The sequence below is a fragment of the Chiloscyllium plagiosum genome, unplaced genomic scaffold (assembly GCF_037043375.1).
Source record: "Chiloscyllium plagiosum isolate Xiang-an unplaced genomic scaffold, Cpla_swu_hap1 HiC_scaffold_26, whole genome shotgun sequence".
In the NCBI taxonomy this organism is placed as follows: domain Eukaryota; kingdom Metazoa; phylum Chordata; class Chondrichthyes; order Orectolobiformes; family Hemiscylliidae; genus Chiloscyllium; species Chiloscyllium plagiosum.
In genome coordinates, this window is record NW_028270164.1 from 8,692,947 (window position 1) to 8,711,290 (window position 18,344).

The 18,344-nt window shown below is 45.0% G+C and overlaps 1 protein-coding gene across 2 annotated transcripts in view; it reads left to right on the plus strand.

Moving 5' to 3' along the window:
• LOC122563050 (kelch domain-containing protein 8A) overlaps positions 1-17,600 on the plus strand; it is a 39,990-nt gene extending 22,390 nt beyond the window's left edge. Inside the window, exons 2-7 of one of the 2 annotated variants that reach the window (XM_043716386.2) lie at positions 5,509-6,006; positions 7,932-8,096; positions 10,766-10,981; positions 12,153-12,254; positions 12,539-12,598; positions 16,882-17,600. In XM_043716386.2, the coding sequence (XP_043572321.2) occupies positions 5,631-6,006; positions 7,932-8,096; positions 10,766-10,981; positions 12,153-12,254; positions 12,539-12,598; positions 16,882-17,075 (1,113 nt within the window). In that variant the 5' untranslated portion in view covers positions 5,509-5,630 and the 3' untranslated portion in view covers positions 17,076-17,600. The remainder of the gene's footprint in view (positions 1-5,508; positions 6,007-7,931; positions 8,097-10,765; positions 10,982-12,152; positions 12,255-12,538; positions 12,599-16,881) is intronic. The other variant, XM_043716387.2, reaches the window with a different exon arrangement.
• The last annotated feature ends 744 nt before the right edge of the window (positions 17,601-18,344 follow it).

The window sequence follows — 18,344 nt, forward strand, 5'->3', positions numbered from 1 at the left end:
TTAAACTCCCACATCTGACAAGAAGTGCATATCTCTGTGTTAAAGGCCATTTTTGCTCCTTCACAATCTACAGATCCAGAAAATAACACCGTCTTATTCCTCTACAAACCGAATATGTTCCATAACTATCCTATTGCCAATTCAAAAGTCTGGGGAACTTTCCAATACCCAGCTTGCTAAAATGTTTTTCCTTGCATAAAAGGAGAGGATTTTAGTTTCTTCCCATGTGCATTTAGAGAAGGAAGATTTGGAAAGCACAAGCTTTTTAATTCTAATGACAGGTCATTACCCTGAGACGCATGGTTTCTTCTCCACAGAAGGTGCTGAGTGCTTCCAACATTTGTATTTTTATTTCAGATTTCCTGCAGTATTTTGCTTTTGCAGTGTTTTTTTTTAAGTTTACTGTGAATCATTTTACAATTTAGTGAAGATGAAGATATTTGTGATGTCGAAGTGGTTAGCCAGTAATTTCACAGTGGTACAGTTCTGGTCAATTTGTGGTCACATTACAGCAGTGTGTAACATTTTCCTACACTTTGCCAGCGCATTCTTCTTGTCCAACGTGTGATGCTGAGCATTTGGCAGATTTCCTTGCTGTGGTTATAATTTTCGGCTGAGTACCACAAGTGACATTAAACAATTCACAGATTTATAGGATCCACTCCAGGTTATGCTGTCTGACGGAAATAGGGGAAACAGTCCCAGGATTTTTAAAAATTGTTTGTTCATTGATGTGGGCATTGCTGGTTGCCCTGGGTTTTATTGGCCATCCCTAATTGCCCTATAGAATATCATAGTGGGCTGCCTGTCAGAACCACGACAGACATTATGGGTGTAGGGACATTCACAATGCAGTTAGGGAAGGAATTCTTGGATTTTGACCCAGTGACAGTGAAGAAATGGTGATATATTTCCAAGTCAGCATGGTGAGTGGCTTTGGAGTGGAACTTGCAGGTGGTAGTGTTCCCATGTATCTGCTGTCCTTGCCTTTCAAGATGGAAGTGGTTGTGGGTTTAGAAGTGCTGTCTAAAGGATCTTTGGTGAATTTCTGCAGTGCGTCTTTTCGATAGCATACACTACTGCTGCTGAGCGTCGGTGATGGAGGGAATGGATGCTTGTGTATGTGGTGCCAATCAATCTGGGGTGGCACAGTGGCTCAGTGGTTAGCACTGTTGCCTCACAGTGTCAGGAACCCAGGTTCAATTCCACCCTTGGGTAACTGTCTGTGTGGAGTCTACATGTTCTCCCTGTGTCAGTGCGGGGTTGCTCTGGTTTCCTCCCACAGTGATAGAGACAGAGTCATCGACATATACAGCACGGCAAAGTATCCTTTGGTCCAACTCGTTCATGCAATCCAGATATTCTGTCGTTAAACTTGAAGGGTTCAAAAAAGGTTCACAAGGATGTTGCTGGGGTTTGAGCTATAGGGAGATGCTGAATAGGCTGGGGCTATTTTCCCTGGAGTGTTGGAGGCTGAGAGGTGATCTTATAGAGGTTTATAAATTCATGAGGGGTATGGATAGGTTGAGTAGCCAAGTCTTTTTCCCCAGGAGAGGGGAGTCCAAAACCCAGAGGGCATAGGTTTAAGGGGAAAGATTTGAAAGGGATCTAAGGGGTAACATTTTCACACAGAGGGTGGAGCGTGTATGGAATGAGCTGCCAGAGGAAGTGGTGCAATGACAGCACTTAAAAGGCATCTGGGTGGATGTATGAATAGAAAGGATTTAGAGGAATATGGGCCAAGTACTGGCAAATGGGACTAGATTAATTTAGGATATCTGATTGGCATGGATGAGTTGGACCAAAGGGTCTGTTTCCATGCTGTACATCTCTATGACTGCATGACTCTAAGAGTTGTGTTTGTTATCACATTGCTCTATGTGCGAGCTTGCTATTAATACATTGACTGCCATGTTTCCTGCATCACAACAGTGACTATGCGTCAAAGGTACTTGTCAAGTTCTTTGGAACAACAGGAGGCCTTCAAAGGTGTTATCTAAATACAACCCTTTGCTCTTTCTTGAATTTTTATAAAACAGGAATTGGTTTTCATCCAATTACATTCAGTCTACAACACAGAAACAGGTCATTCAACCCAGCTGACCCATGCTACTGCTCCAAACAGTCTTCCTCCCACCCCTCTACATTCCACATTATCTTTCTATTCCTTTCTCCGTCTATGTATCTTTAAAAGTGGCACACTGGTTCAGTGGTTAGCCCTGCTGCCTCACAGTGCCGGGGACCTGGATTTGATTCCAGCCTCGGGTGATTGTCTGTGTGGAGTTTGCACATTCTCCCCGTGTCTGCGTGGTTTCCGTCCAAGCACTCCAGTTTCCTCCCATCATCCAAAGGTGTGCAGGTTGGGTGGATTAACCGTGGTAAATGTAGATTGACAGGGATAGGGCAGGGGGGGGTCTGAGTGGGGGTGGGGTGGGGTGGAGTGTAAGTGCAGAGTCAAAGGGCCTCTTTCTACATTGTAAGATGTCTATGATTCTGTCTTCCTTTTAAATGCCTTCTGTGAAATTTTCATCAAATAATCTTTGTTGTAACAGGTTCAACATTCTAACAGTTCACTAGGTAAAGATGTTTCTCCTGAATTCCCTATTGAATTTGTTAGTGACTGGTACATTGTTGGCCCCTCTTTATTGCCTGCAAGTGGATGTATCTTCTTTATGTCTTGCTGATCAAATCCTCTTATAATCTTAATGACCTTTCTCAGGTTGCCCTTTATTGGTCTCTTCTTTTGTGAATCCTTTCCACCCCCTTCTGCATACATTACAAACAAGGAACAAGAGCAGGCCACTCGGCCCTTTGAGCATGCTCTCCCATTCACTAAAATCATGGTTAATCTGATTTTAACCTCAACTCTACATTCCCGCCAATGCCCAATAATCTTTCATCTCCTCGGCAATCTAAAAATTTTTTGTTTAATGGTTCTGCATCAACTACTTGAAGGGAATTACAAAGATTCTCGATGCTGTCAGAGAAAAATGTATTTCCTCATCTCTCTCTTAAGTGGTGCCTCTTTACTTTTAACCTATCACTCCTAGTTCTAGATTCTCCCAAAAGGGGGAACATCCTTTCCTCAGCCACCGGATTAAGTCCCCTCAGGATCTCTTGTTACTCTGTCTCTTTGCAATATGGAGACCAAAACAGTGCACAGTACTCCGAATGTGGTCAGCACTTGGTTCGGTACTATTTTAACATGAGACATTAATAGTCTGCAAGTTCAACTAGCCTTTTCCAGCATTAGCTTCAGGCAAAAGGATTTGTACAGAAAATATTTAGAGAGACATTCCTTTCTCATGGAAATAATTTAAACCAGATGTGAGCAACTATACAGGAAAAGGGTGTAAATGTTTTCCTCATTGAACGCTGTTGGCGCACGCTTTGACAGCACAGCTCACCCTGATGACTCTGTGGTCTGTCCAGCATGCAGGTCTGCCCTAATAGTTAGGGAAGTGACAGACTGTAACCTCATCTGCACTCAGTTACCTGAACTGGCTGTGAGAAAGCCTGATCTCAAAGCCTAAAAAATACGACCAAATCCCTACTCCTGTAGTAAAATACTGCAAATCTGAAATAAAAACAAAGTGCTGGAGAGACTCAGCAGGTCTAGATGCCTCTGTGGAGAGAGAAACAGATATGCTTCCCTTTCAGAAGCCAAGATATGAAGAAGAGTCCTATTAGACTGGAAATATCAACTCTGTTTCTTTACTTTTTAAGAATGTATTCCTGAGATGTGAGTGTCACTGGCTGGACCAGTATTTATTGCCCATTTCAAAATTGCCGTTAAAAGGTGGTGGTGCTGAACTGAATTCTTGAACTGCTGTAGTCCTTGGGGAGTCAGGACACCCATGACCCTTTAAGGAGGGAATTTCAAGATTTTGACCCAGCGACAGTGAAAGAACGATAATAAATTTCAAAGTCAGGATGCGATTTGGAAAGGAATTTGCAGGTGGTGGTTTTCCCACATACCTGCTGCCTTGACATGTTTCTCCAGCACTAGCTCTTTTTTTTCATTCCTAATTTCTGCTCCAGGTGGCTATTTTTCAGCCAGGCTGTAAACTGTGTGTTTGTATCTATCTGTCCACTGTGTTATGATCCCAGATGATGGTAACAATGGGCAAGGTGGATCCCAGAATAAATCTGGCTTGATAGATCATTTAATTTTGATTTTAGGCAACATGACAGTCATTTACTGAAACATAATCACACACGACTACACACTATAACAACAGAACAGGAGCTTATTACACAAAAAGTGAAAACCAAAGGAAGGACAATTGACATAGAATATAGTGTGAGAGATTGTAAAACACACATCAAAACAAATGTTCATCAAAGATGGCTACCAGCTTCTGGCCATACCTCACCCCACCCCCATCAACCCTTACAGGTCATCATCCCTCCCCTCCCCTTTCCTAACCCCCACTTCACCAACTTGGTGGCCACAGCCCTCATGTCAATGCTTACCCCTTTGGCCTCTTTCTCAACACACCACTTGCTGTGCCACCTACTGGTGCATTGACAATAAATGTTGGTTTCACCAACACCTTGCGATTTAAACCAGAAGAATTACCCCCCCCCCCCCCATATCAAGTCTTTAAATTCCACAAAGCTGATCCTTCCAGTTATTTCCTGTAAATTGTAACATCTTCATACATCAATACTCACAAAACTGAGAGCTTAAATTTTCTCAGCTTTTAACAACTTGTAGATTTCTAACCAAACTCTCCTGGTAACTGTGCTTACCCTGAACTATTCTGTACTCCTTTTCTAGGAGAGAAATTATATTTGCTTCTGACCCCAGTTAGATGTCCTCCAAATTATCCAAAAACTTCCATTCGCTGGGTTTTCTAAACCAAATCAAATTTTCATTATCCTGAAGCAATTCTGCACAGGCCACCTGGTGTGCCGATGCATTGACTTCCAGTTTCGGAAGTTGATGTTGTGCACAGACCTCAGCACTCCGAAAACCGAATTCGAGGGAATATTGCGAATAGCCTTCAATGTTTATCCCACTGTCTTAAACCAGCAAAAATAATCTTCCATGAACACTTAGATCATTCTTGCCCTCTTACTGCTACTGGATTGGGTGACTGTTACAGAAGGACTGGCTGACCCAATTATTTCTTTAAACTCTTCAGAAAAATAGCCAACCCTATATGCCGCTCCCTCAAGATCCAAGCTGATACGATATTACTATTAAAATTATGTTAATGTATGCATGGATCAGAAACCTTTCAGCACAATCATGAAGATAGACTTAGCAGTGATGCCTCACACAATCGAATAGCTAGCTGCCATTCACTGTCTCCCAATTGGAGATCGGGGACTTGGATAAGGTTCTGAGTGGCTTTTTCCCCCCAGGTTTGTGTTCCAGAATGAGTCAGGGCGGGTGAGGAAAATTGGAGGTTATTGTTTTACAGCTTTATTTGTTTCTAATTATTTCAGTAGTGCCACCTTCATTTTACCATCTTGTTTTTCCTGTCTTCATATTGACAGACCTTGTGCCCAGTTGATGCAAGAAATCTGGAGATGGAGATGGTCTTCAAAGTCTGACATTTCAGAGGGCTGTATGTCAGAAGGAGGAAGTGAGATCCTGCCAGCACACACAGTCAAATGCCATGGCTGTGCCCAGTGCCAAGTTTTTCCATTGGCAGTCCCTGGCATCCTTACCTGTCAGTCGGGTGTACTGCACTCCTGTGGAGAGTGGGGACCAGCTTTATGTTATTGGAGGCTGCGATGAAGATGGAAACCCCATCAGTAACTGTGAGGTTTACCACCCAGAGGTCAATCAGTGGACCACCCTCCCTCCCATGCCCACAGCGAGAGCGGGTGTAGCTGTTGCTGCTCTGGGCAAACAGATATTGGTGATTGGGGGAGTAGGAGTTCATCAGAATGCCCTGTCGACAGTGGAAATGTACAATGTGGACGAAGGCAAGTGGGAGGAGAAGAGTTCCTTGTGTGAAGCTGCCATGGGAGTGTCAGTGACTGTGAAAGGTAACTTTGATCCTGACTTCAGTTATCGAGAAAGACAGGTGAAGCTGAAATTGTTCTCCAGAGCAGAAGGGGTCAGGGGATCTTCAATAGAGATGTTGGAAATTATGAGGGAATTTGTTGGCAATGTACACTCCACAAATGTCAAAGATGGCCACCAGCTTCTGGCCATACTACACCCCACTCCTCTCAACACTAGGAGGGTCTTTGCCCCATCCACACCATCACTACCCAACCCCCATTTCACCAACTTGTCCCTTTGTCCAATGCTAGTCCCTTTGGCCTCTTTCTTAGCACACCACTTGCTATGCCGCCTCCTAGTGGCATTGACAATAAATGCAGCCTGTTCTTGGAGGAAGTAAGAAGAAATGAGGTCCAGCGTTTGTAAGTTCCTTTACTGGGCATAGGGTGTCCCAACGCATTTTACAGTCAGTTGAGGTGTAGTCCCTGTTGTAATGTAGGAAATGGGGCAGGCAATATTTGCTGTATGGGTTCAAGGGCCTCTATCTGTGTCGTACAATTATACATTCCAATTGAAGAATGCTAGAATGAGTTCCCATTGAAACACAAATAAGCCTAAAATGTTGGGTCAATGTTACCCTCCAACAACTTCCCACTATGTAGCAGTTATTGTTTGTTCTCTCCTGGAAGTATTGATTTTTAATGATGATAAGAAAAGCCAAACAAGTTGGAAGCCTTGCCATCTAAAACCTCCATATTAAAACATAACTGTTATAGTATATAGTGACACCCACACCACTCTCTCTGGTGAGCTAGTATTTCTGCATTGACTTGCTCAGTCTCACAATCTGCATCCAATATTCCCAACTTTCCCCCAACTCTGCTCAAAAATAATTAATTGCCGCAACCTGTTCCTCTTGACCATAACCATGACATTAACCAAACTTACCAATTTGATTGATGAGGTATTGACATCCCTTAGGAGGAAGCTATTTGGCCCATCCTATCCAACCCATCTCTTTGACGAACAGATCCAAGATTAATTCCATAGGCCTCCTCAGTCCCCCATATGTTGCACTTTCAGCTGTCAGCTGTGTTTCAGTGGGAAGCAATCTCAGGCCTGAAGCAAAGTGGGTCAAACTTCACCCCCGCCAAGAAATCTCAGCACAAAATTTGTGTTCACGGTCCTAGTGCAGTGCTCAGGGAGCAAAGGTCACTTCCCAGAGATCCACTCTCATTAGAGAGAGAGAGAGAGAGAGACAGAAACGATTGGTGGGGAGTTTAATCTGAGGGTCACCGTGTCTCAGCCAAGAGGTGAGGTTGAAAAGGTGGGACCTTTCATGCTGACTTCAGCTGGTATGAACATTGAACCCGCACAGCTGGCACACTCTGTGCTGCAAACTGCCCATCCAGCTAACTGAGGGAGTACTACAGTGTCAGAGAGGCACCATCTTTTGGATACAGTGTTAAACCAAAGCTCCACTTACCTTCGGGTAGGTGAAACTATTTTGAAGAGTCAGAGGACCTGTCCAATACTTATCATGAAAAAAAACCAACATCACGTAAAAAAAGAGGTTACCTGGCCAGAATCACATTGTCGTTGCTGTGTGCAAATTGGTTGCTGCATTTCCTGCAGTACCACAATGAGTACAACTCCGAGGTGCAGCTCTGGCTGTAGAGCAGAATGCCGAGATCATGGAAGACACACAGAAGTGGGCAAACTTTTTTATCTTCTCTGTACAATGTGAACATCAAATATAGGTTAGGCTGGATTAAGTCTGTGGCTCAACCGTCTAAGTTCAGGTATGAATATCGTCCATTAGTGGGGGAGTGGGGAGGAGGCATGGAGACTGTACCAACCACCATTGGACATCTCCCCCAGAGAGTGGTGTGGGAATGTTGTCTAAATTGAACAATGAATGCTTGGATTGAAAATTGCTTTGGTTCCCTGATTTGTCTAATTTCAGACTGTCGGGTCTATGCAGTGGGTGGAATGGGATCAGACATGTATCCACAAGCTAATCTCCAGCAATACGACATTCTGAAGGATGTCTGGCTCTCTCTTCCTGCCATGCCTACCCCAAGATACGCAGCCAGCACCTTCCTTCGAGGTAGCAAGATCCACGTATTTGGTGAGTCCTGAAACATTAGCAAAGGAAAACTTGTTATTTACAGATGAACGTCTTGATTAACCTCAGGGCATCTCAAAGTGCTTCAGAGCTAATGAAGTACTTCTGAAACATCACCACTGTTGTGATGTAGGAAATGCACACAGCAAACTCCCACAATTAATAATGGGATATTGGCCACATAATCTGTTTTGGAGGATGATGCTTGTGCTGTTTTTAAAAAGGATGGGGCTTTTCCATCCACCTAAAAGAGCAGGTTGAGCCTTGAAGTAAAGTTTTGACCCTTTAGTACTGTGGCTGACCCTCGGTGCTGCATCATGAGCCTAGATTATGGTGTTCATTAACACATGGTAGGCCTTCTGCAATAGTCAGGGACACTTCCTTGTTAATACTGCGGGTATATTCTGGGACCTCTTGAGTGTCGCCAGTTCTTGCTTTCTCTTTCTTGATTCTAGTAGTTTCTTCTCTAACCATGGCTGCTAGGGTGGCATGGTGGCTCAGTGGTTAGCACTGCTGCCTCACAACACCAGGGACCCGCGTTCAATTCCAGCCTTGGGTGACTGTCTGTGTGGAGTTTGCACATTCTCCCCGTGTTTGCGTGGGTTTCCTCCACAATCCAAAGACGTGCAAGCCCGGTGAATTGGCCATGCTAAATTGCCCATCGTGTTAGGTGCATTAGTCAGGGGTAAATATAAGGAAGGGGAATGGGGTCTGGGTGGGTTGCTCTTCGGAGGGTTGGTACGGACTTGTTGATCTGAAGGGCCTGTTTCCACACTGTAGAGTATCTAATCTAATTTGAATCAGACCAGGAAGTAGGTATTTCAACCTATTCCATCATTCAATGAGATCAGGCTTGTCTGTACCTGAACTGATGTGTTTAATGCTGAAAATATTTTAAAGTCATTTTAATCCAAGTCCTTTGGAAAACTCTTTGCATCTCTCCAATCTTTACTCCATTTTCTCAATGGGCAGCTAAACCAGTCTCCGAAAGATAGCAGGGTCCTTCTCTCAATCTGTAGGTTGGGCCCTTACTGTAATTTTACCTCTAGCCTGAGCTGAGGGATACCTCTAAGGCTTCCCACTTGAGATATTGTGAGCCAGAGAAAAATGGAGAGGCATAGAGAGGGTTTTTATTAACCTTTTGCAGAGCTATGAAACAATGGGATCTCATCTCCCTGACCCAGGTGCTAAGATAAAACAAGGAACTGGATTCTAGAGATCAGGAACAAGAGCAGAAATTGCTGGAGAAACTCAGTAGGTCTGGCAGCAGCTTTGGAGAGAAGAAATAGAGTTGACATTTCGATCTAGTGACCAGTAAGAATCAGTTCTGATGAAGAGTCTCTGGACTCGAAATATGAACTCTGTTCCATCCTTTGTAGATGCTTCCAGATCTACAGAGTTTCTGCAGCAATTTCTATTTTTGTCTCATGAGAAGTCTCGGTCTCCCCTGCCTGAGATTCTCCCCTTCTTATCCATGAGATTCTGGTGAAGACTTCTTCCCTAACCCTGATGGCCGGGGACCACCTGATTCTCTACGTTCAGTGGCTATTGTCCACCGACTTCAGATTCAGGAATTAAAACAGCGGCAATACACTGGTAACATTTGTGGTCTAGTGATCCAGAACTGCAGGCTAATGTTCTGGGGTCGTGGTTTCAAATCCTACTGAAGCAGATGGTGAAATTTCAGTTCAATAAAACATTGGAGTAAAGAGCCAAGCATTATAACCACCTCTGTTTGTCGTAAAAACCCAACTGGTCCACTGCTGTCTTTCAGGGAAGGAAACTGCCATCCTTACCTTGGTTTCCTGAAGAAGGGCTTATGCCCGAAACATCGATTCTCCTGTTCCTTTGATGCTGCCTGACCTGCTGCGCTTTTCCAGCAACACATTTTCAGCTCTGATCTCCAGCATCTGCAGTCCTCACTTTATCCTTACCTGTTGTGGCCTACATGTGATTCCAGACCCACAGCAATGTAGTTGACTCTTAACTGCCCTTGGGGCAATTAGGGAAGGGCAATAAATCCCAGTGACACCCGTATCCTGTAAATGAATTTTAAATAGTCTCAAATTTTCAGCAATGACTATATTTCACACTCACACTGTCTTCCCTAAAAAAAATGTTAAAAATGACTCAACTCCAAAAGCAAGTGCCTCCAAATAAACCTGTTGGACTATAACCTGGTGTTATGTGATTTTTAACTTTGTCCATCCCAGTCCAATACCGGCACTTCCAAGCCATTGCCAATAACTAATATAATCGGGGCAATCATGGCTACTACGCTCCTCTACTCTTTTTCAAATTGTGCCATAGTATTTTTACATCCACCTGAAAGGAGAAACAGGTCTTGTTAAAGATAGGGGATAGGAAAGGGTGTGGGTGGGTTACTCTTCAGAGGGTTCGGTGTGAACTTATTGGGCTGAAGGGCCTGTTTCCACACTGTAGTGATTCTATGATTTTATCCTAAATAGCAGCATTCCCTCAGTATTGCTTTGGGAATGATTAGTTTAAGTTGCTTTTGACCAGCTCTGACCTTCATCTCCCCCCACCTTTCTCTCCCCTCCTTCTGCTGGAGATGTGCCTGTTTTGAGTGCTGAGGCTATGGAGTCCTGCAGCCTGACCAAGTGACGGAACAGCTCACACCTTATTGTTTCAGTTCCTTTCTCCTGTGGCAGGTGGGAGACAAGCGAAGAATCCGGTCACTGCCTTCGAAGCCTATGACATCGAGGCCAAGTCATGGAGCAGGTTCCCGAGCATTCCCGGCCGGCGAGCCTTCTCAAGCTGCGTGATGACGGAGAAGAATTTCTTTAGTCTCGGAGGCCTACAGCAAGCTCGAGGCTACAAGAGACCCAAGTTTGTCAGGACGGTGGAGGTGTTTGACATTGAGCAGGGTAGGTAAGGGCTGCTTACAGAGCAGAGTGTACAAGTCCTGCGAGTTGCCCAGTCCAGCCTCAGGGTAAATGTAACTGTGTCTGTACCGAGTAGCTGGAGATGATATGGTGCTTGGGGTCCTGCTGTTGGCAAGTACCCAAAATGGGTTGATTTAAGCTCCAGCCTGTTCTTTGATAAGCTCGTGGACACAAGTGATACTTATTTAGTGTAAGGGGTTGACCATAAGACCATTAGAAATAGGAACAGGAGTAGGCCATTCAGCCCCTGGACCCTGCTATGCCATTCAATAAGATTATGGCTGATCCAACATCCCTCATGTCCACTTTCCTGACCTTTCCCCATAATATTGATTCCCCTGGCTGGTTATAAATCTATCTATCTCAGCTTTAAATACACACAAGGACTCAGCTTTCTGTGGCAAGGAGTTCCAAAGACGCTCAACCATTTGAGGGAAGAAATTCCTCCTCATCTCAGTCTTAAATTGGTGCCCCTTTATTCTGAGACTACGCCTCAAGTCCTTGGCTCTCCCATGAGGGGAAACATCTTCTCAGCATTTACACTGTTAAGCCCTGTAAAAATCCCATGTGTTTCAATGAGATCACCTCTCATTCCTATAAGCTCCAGTGAGTAGACTCCCTACCTGTTTAGCCTTTGCTCATAAGACAATCCGTCCATACTGAGGATCATCCGAGTGAACCTCCTCTGAAATGCCTCCATTTGAATGATGCCTTTCCTTAAATAACGAGACCAAAACAACTCACAGTCCTCCAGATGTGTCTCACCAGCACCTTGTACACTTGCAGTAAGATTTCCCCACTCTTATACTCCATGCTGCTTGAAGTAAGGGCCAACATTTTGTTAAACATCCTGATTCCCTGCTGCTCCTGTGTGCTAGCTTTCTGTGTTTCATGCAGAAGTTCCCCTAAGTCCCTTTGTGTTGCAGCGTTCAGCAGTTTTCATCCCATCGAGTAGAAGTTCAGCTTTTATCTTATTGTCCGGCTAAATGGATTTGAGATACTTATGTGCTACTCCTCCTCCTAATTCTAATGTTCTTAAATTCTCTCTTACCATTTGTCTGTATTTTATTTTCCCTTCTCCCTCTCTCCCCTGCTATGTTTTAATTATGATTTGGTTTCATTTGTTCTTTGTCCTTTTCCATTTCTTAACCAGGAGGTTGGATGAAAACAGGGCGTCACTTAAACATGAGGAAGAAGAGAGCAGACTTTGTGGCTGCATGCCTCCAGGGCAGGGTGATCGTGGCTGGAGGTCTAGGTAAGACAATCCCTCGGCCTACTGCAATATTGTTCCACTTTTTGTCCAATGTTAAGTTGCTTTCGGTATTTCCTGTTGACAGCTTGAGTTGGCTTGTGCTGACCTCGTCTATTGTTTTGCATACGCCCAGCCACCAGATGGCATTTGAGTTGAGTTTTGTCTATTGCTGTCTCAAAAATAAAGTGTTTGGATTTCACTCTGCATCTTTTTCAAAATTGTCAAGCTTGGGATTCTTTTTTTTTGACAATTTATTCTTTTGACATTTATTGCCCATTGTTTTGCAGAATCAGCTAATGGTTGGAATGAAGTGCTGCCACCAATCCTTCTTCCTACTGGATCTGAAGGTCTGTTTTGTTGACAGTGGTACAGAATAAACCACTAATGAGTCTTAACAGGAAGAAGCACTTGTCTGCACAATAAAGTTTCCTCAGGGCAATGCCTTCACTAATCAGACTCATCCTATCTGGTTTAAATTTAAACAAAGCTTGGCAGTTAACTGCCAATCATCACCTGACTGGTGCATTCTCCATCTCAAAGCCTTTAAAATCAGAGTCCATTTGCTGACCAATCAGCAAACTCTGCTCATACTGTAAAGCCATGTTGAGGGGCAGCAATGTGGCTCAGTGGTAAGCACTGCTGCCTCACAGCAATAGGGACCCGGATTTCATTCCACCCTCGAACAACTGTCTGTGGAGAGTTTGCACATTCTCTCAGTGTCTATGGGTGCTCCAATTTCGTCCTACAATCCAAAGATGTGCTATACTATATTGCCCATAGTGTGCAGGATAGGTTAGCCTGGGAAATACAGGGTTACAGGGATCGGGTAGGGCGTTGAGTCTGGTTAGGAAGTTCTTCAGAGGGCCAATGTGGACTCAATGGGCCAAAACCCCACACTGTAGGGATTCTATGTCAGTCCCCTTTACACTGGTATTCTTGTGAATTGTCCTGATGTTTGCAAGATGAACAGTTTCAACAAAATGTGTCTTTTTTCAAAAAAATAAGTTACATTTCTGTTACACTTTCCATAGACTCAGGACAGCCCAGCCAACCAATTTTGAAATGTAGTCACTAATGTAATGTCGGAAATGTGGCAGTAAATTTGAATACACTTAAAAAAATGTGATTCTAATCTGATGAAGGGTCACAGTGCGGAAACATTAACTTGTTTCTTACTCCACAGTTACATCCGGACCTTTGAGTATTTCCAGCTTTTTCATATATTTATTTTACAGATGTTGGTTAAGGGATAAGTCTTGGCCAGAAGATGGAGACAAGTGGCCCCCTCACTGCTTTGAAATTGTGCCATAGGATCTTTTACATCAAGCTCCGAGAGCAGTCGGGGGCCTGTATTGAACATTTCATTTAATAAGTGGCAGCTCAGACAATGTAGCACTCCCTCAGCATTGACACCAGGAGCGTTAGGCTGGACTGCTCACACCTCTGAAGTAAAATTCAAATCCTTCTCCTGACTGCATTGTGAAGATGCAGCCACTGTGCCACAGCTGACACAAGCTGTCAGTATTGGAATATCTGCAAGAGAATTCGAAAGGTTCAGTAACTCCTGGTCCTTTCCAACTCTGCCCCTACGTTCCCTTCCCAAATGAGAACGCAATTTTTTTTTTTAGCAGACCCAAGAAAAGTGCAACATACAAGGAAGGACTTTTGAAATTAACACAGAGAATGCTGGAGAAACTGAGCCAGTCTGGCAGCATCTGTGGTGACAGAAACAGAGTTAACATTTCAGGTCCAGGATGAGTCATCTTCAGAGCAACGTGTCCAGTTTTGGTTCTTTTACCTGAGGAAGCACATGTTACCCCAGAGGGAATGCAACAGGGGTTAATACTGTGGATGCCGGATATCTGAAACAAAACCAGAAGTTGCTGGAGGAACTCAGCAGCTCTGGTAGTATCCGTGGAGAGAAAAATAGAGTTAATGTTTCTGTACAACCCCTCTTCAGAAAGGCAGTTGTTTTTTTAACCTATTTTCTCATCAGTCTGCTCAATGAACCTCTTGAACATGCAGGACTTGAACCTGCACCTTCCTGGCTCACAGGCAGGGATAATACCACTGTGACACTGCCCCTCGAAAGGCAGTTTGTAAGCTATGCAGTTAATACAGTAAGTGCCAGAGATACTCATCAGATATGAAGACGATTCATACTGGACTTGAAATGTTAGCTCTGTTTCTCTTTCCACGGATGCTGCCAGACCTGCTGAGTTTCTCCAGCATTCTCTGCTTCCCTTTCCAAAGAGACCATCCTTGGCCTCCTCCATTGCCAAAACAAATCTCAGCTTCTATTGGAGGAACAACACCTTATCTTCCGCCTGGGTACAGCCCGGAGGACTCAACATTGAGTTCTCCAGTTTCAAATAACCTCCCTCCCCATCCCCCGAATCTCTTCCCAGCCTCTCCCCCTCCCTTCCACTTCTCCCTGCCACCAACCAGATTCATTCCTCCCATTGAGCAACCAGGTCGTACCTTCTATCTGTCTTCACCTGTCCCCACTTCACCACCCTTCCCCCGCCACCCCCTTTATCTGTAGCTCCCCCTACTCCTGAAGAAGGGTTACTCCCGAAACGTCGACTTCTGCACCTCCTGATGCTGCCTGGCTTGCTGTGTTCTTCCAGCCTCCAGCCTGTCTGTTTCAGATTTCCAGCATTCATAGTATTTTGCCATTAAGGAAGGAGACCTTTCTCTGTTTTACTTTGAATGTGCACTCCTCAAGTATTGCCAGCAGAGGATGCCACAGGCAAAGCAAAGTAAAATAGTGGATGGGATGGAGAAAGGTTGTGTTTACCAGAAATGCAGTCTGGTCTCCATTGCACAACATCTAACTGCCTGCTAAATTGCATCAGAGCGAATGTTTCGAATGGCCTACTAGGGATTTACTTTGAACTGTTGATGAGTTTTTGAAAGAATGAAAAAAACTTACAAAGCTACAGCACATTTCATGACTCTCAGGTCATCTCAGAAAGGTACTTTAGAGCTAAGGGTAGCCATAGCTAACATATAGGAACTGCAGGCTCTCACAAAACAACAAGGTGATCATAGCCATTTGTATCATTGAGGTTTTGAAGGATATTCCCCTTTGAGTAGTTTTTTTCTGTCCACCCGAGAGAGTAGATGGGACACTCCTAAAACACCACCTCCAGCAGCGCAGTATTCCCACCGCAGGGACAGCCTGGATAATGGTCAGGGAGAACATAAGGACTGCAGATGCTGGAGAGATCAGAGTCAGAAAGTGTGGCACTGGAAAAGCACAGCAGGTCAGGCAGCATCCGAGGAGCAGGAGAGTCGACGTTTTGAGCATAAGTCCTTTATCAGGAATGTGTGTGTGTGTGTATATGTGTGTGTGTGAGAGAGAGAGAGGTGGTTGGGGGGGAGGGGTGTGTGGGCCCTGGAGGGGGGTGGGGGTGGGGCTGGGGATAATGCCAACCAGGGGTGGGTGCTGAAGTTGAGAGTTGAGGGCATTGCCAAATGAGCCACAGTTGCCAGTTTGAGTGAGGACAAAACCCCATTTCAACAGGTTTCACACAACGCACTCATTTCTCAGACATTTTAGAAAGTTCAGAACCAACTGGGTTAGTGGGGGATTACTGCCACATACTCACTTCAATCAAGGACTAACTGGTCGAATTTGTGACTTCTGTCGCAAAGTGGTTCAGCTCATCCAAACTAGTGCCAAACGTCGTCCTCCTTTCCATAGAGGGGCTGGATTGTCAGGGTTGTGCCCAGCAGTGCTGCAGGATGCAGGTCAGTGACTGCTGCTGAGGACAGGCAGAGGGGAAGGCATAGGGCAACAGTGAGGAGAGAATAGGAACGGGGTTCCAAGAAAGACACCAGCAGGTAGGAGGGTAGGAGTAGTTAGCAAACAGTAGAGGGAGGGGGGGATGTTGGGGAGGTGGGTGGTGGCGGGGAACAGGGTGGTGTGGAATTGGCCTTCCTCATGTACATTAACACTTGTTCCTAAGATGGTCACCTGAAAAGGTCTTGGTGGCAGAGGGCACTGCAATCAATCTGAGTGACCAACAGCCGGGCAAGGGTTTTATATAGGATTCCTGATGAAGGGCTTATGCCCGAAACGCTGATTCTCCTGCTCCTCAGATGCTGCCTGACCGGCTGTGCTTTTCCAGCACCACGCTCTCCATTCTGACCTCCAGCGTCTGCAGTCCTCACCTTATCATAATTACTTTCTACTGAGTCTGTCAAATCAAGTGCTCTTCAAAGAGTGAGAGGAAGAGTTTGTGATGCCTCTTGCAATTGAATAGTCTGCCAACACACATTGCCTAAAATCTCTCACATGAAAAGTGTTGCATTATCATGGGGATGGCAGGTTTCCATGGGGACCACTACCCAGTGAGAACCATCGGATGAGGGGAATAAACCAAACACCCACATTTGGGAGCAGGTGTAGGCCACTTGACCCTTTGACTCTACTCTGCCAGGCAGGAGGACAGAACAAATTGATATTGGATGCCAGGGTAATGCTCACGGAGAAAATACATACCTTCCCTGTGAATTTTTACTCAGATCCTTTGAGCCTATTATGTCTAGCTAGGGGCTGAGTGAACAGGGATGCTGCCTGAGGGCTGGGTCAAGCTGTATTACCATTGTGTCTGTTTTCCAGGAGACCAGCCAGCAGTCCTGAGCTCAGCCGAGGCCCTGCACCCGACCAAGAATAGGTGGGAACGGTTGCCACCCATGCCCACTGCCCGCTGCACCTGCTCTAGCATCGTCTTCAAGAACCGCCTGTTAGTCATTGGTGGAGTGTCGCATGGACCCAGTGACGCTGTGGAAGCTCTCTACCTGAAGGACTCATAGACGTTTGAGACTTGAAGGAAAGCTCAGCTGGAGGCCTCTTGCTTCACGGTTTAATTATCTTTTGCTTCTGGCTGTTGAACCTGAAGGCTGTTGCGTTCTCCGGTCAAACCCAACGAGATGTCGGGATTGAGGAAGGATTTAAATCTCCTCCTTGCTTCCTCTCAGTATGTGGCAGACAAGTATTTCCAACTCTTGTCATTTTCCTTCTGTAAGTCGGTTCAGAGCATTTTAACAGGGCCTGTGATCCACCTTCTCAAAGTCCCTTCTGTGTGGAATGTGAGGCTGCCACAGGATGTCCTATCCCATCCACATCTTCCTCCACAGCGATCTGGTTCCAGCGTTCAGGGACATGTATCCCGGAGTGTTTCACCTTTCACTTCCAAATCCGAGCCACTGATCTACTGGTTGTCCCACTGATGGAGCGTGTCTGTGTTTGAGGGGCTTGTCTGAAAAGTTGAATTGCCAGTGTTGGTCACTCACTCACGCACAAGGGCATGAAGGTTCGTTAGCTGACTCAGTGAAGCAGTCAGGTTGATCTCTTCACCTTGATTCTACACCTTGACTGGGAACCTTGGCCTTGCCTCTGACAAACTGCTTAGCAACCCTGAAAAGAAAACTGTGACTAATTGAGACAGAGCCCCTGAGCACAAGTTCAGTTCAGATGGACGTTTTCGATCAGCTTTCTCTCCACGCATACTGCCAGACCTGAGTTTTCTCCAGCAATTCCTGTTTCTGTTTTAGATTTCCAGCATCTGCAGATCTTTGGGATTTGCTTTTGTTATCTTCTGGACCATTCTGGATGTTGAAAAGGTGTTGGGTCATTAACCAACAGGACATTCCTCTTGAGTACCACCAGTATATGCAGACCTTGATTGACTTTGGAAATAGACACATAGCGGGAGTGAATTCCAATTGGCACCTTCCGGCTCTTGCCCAGAGCACTGCTGCACTACAGTAGCCATGGTAAAGGGTACATCGGTTTGGGGTGCAAGGCAGTGAGACTATTAACCAACAAAGTCAGTGGCTTGGATGCTCCAGTTAACAAATATTGTAGGAAACTGTGAAGTGTATGATGTGGCTGATTGGTCCCTCATACTGCAATAGCATGGGTATGATTATAATGTTAATTGTATTTAGTATAGCTGCACTGTTCTCTGCATTGTGACTGTGGATGATGTAATTAGCAAAGTTACCACACATATACGGTGGCACACTGGTTAGCACTGCTGCCTCACAGCGCCAGAGACCTGGGTTCAATTCCCTCCTCAG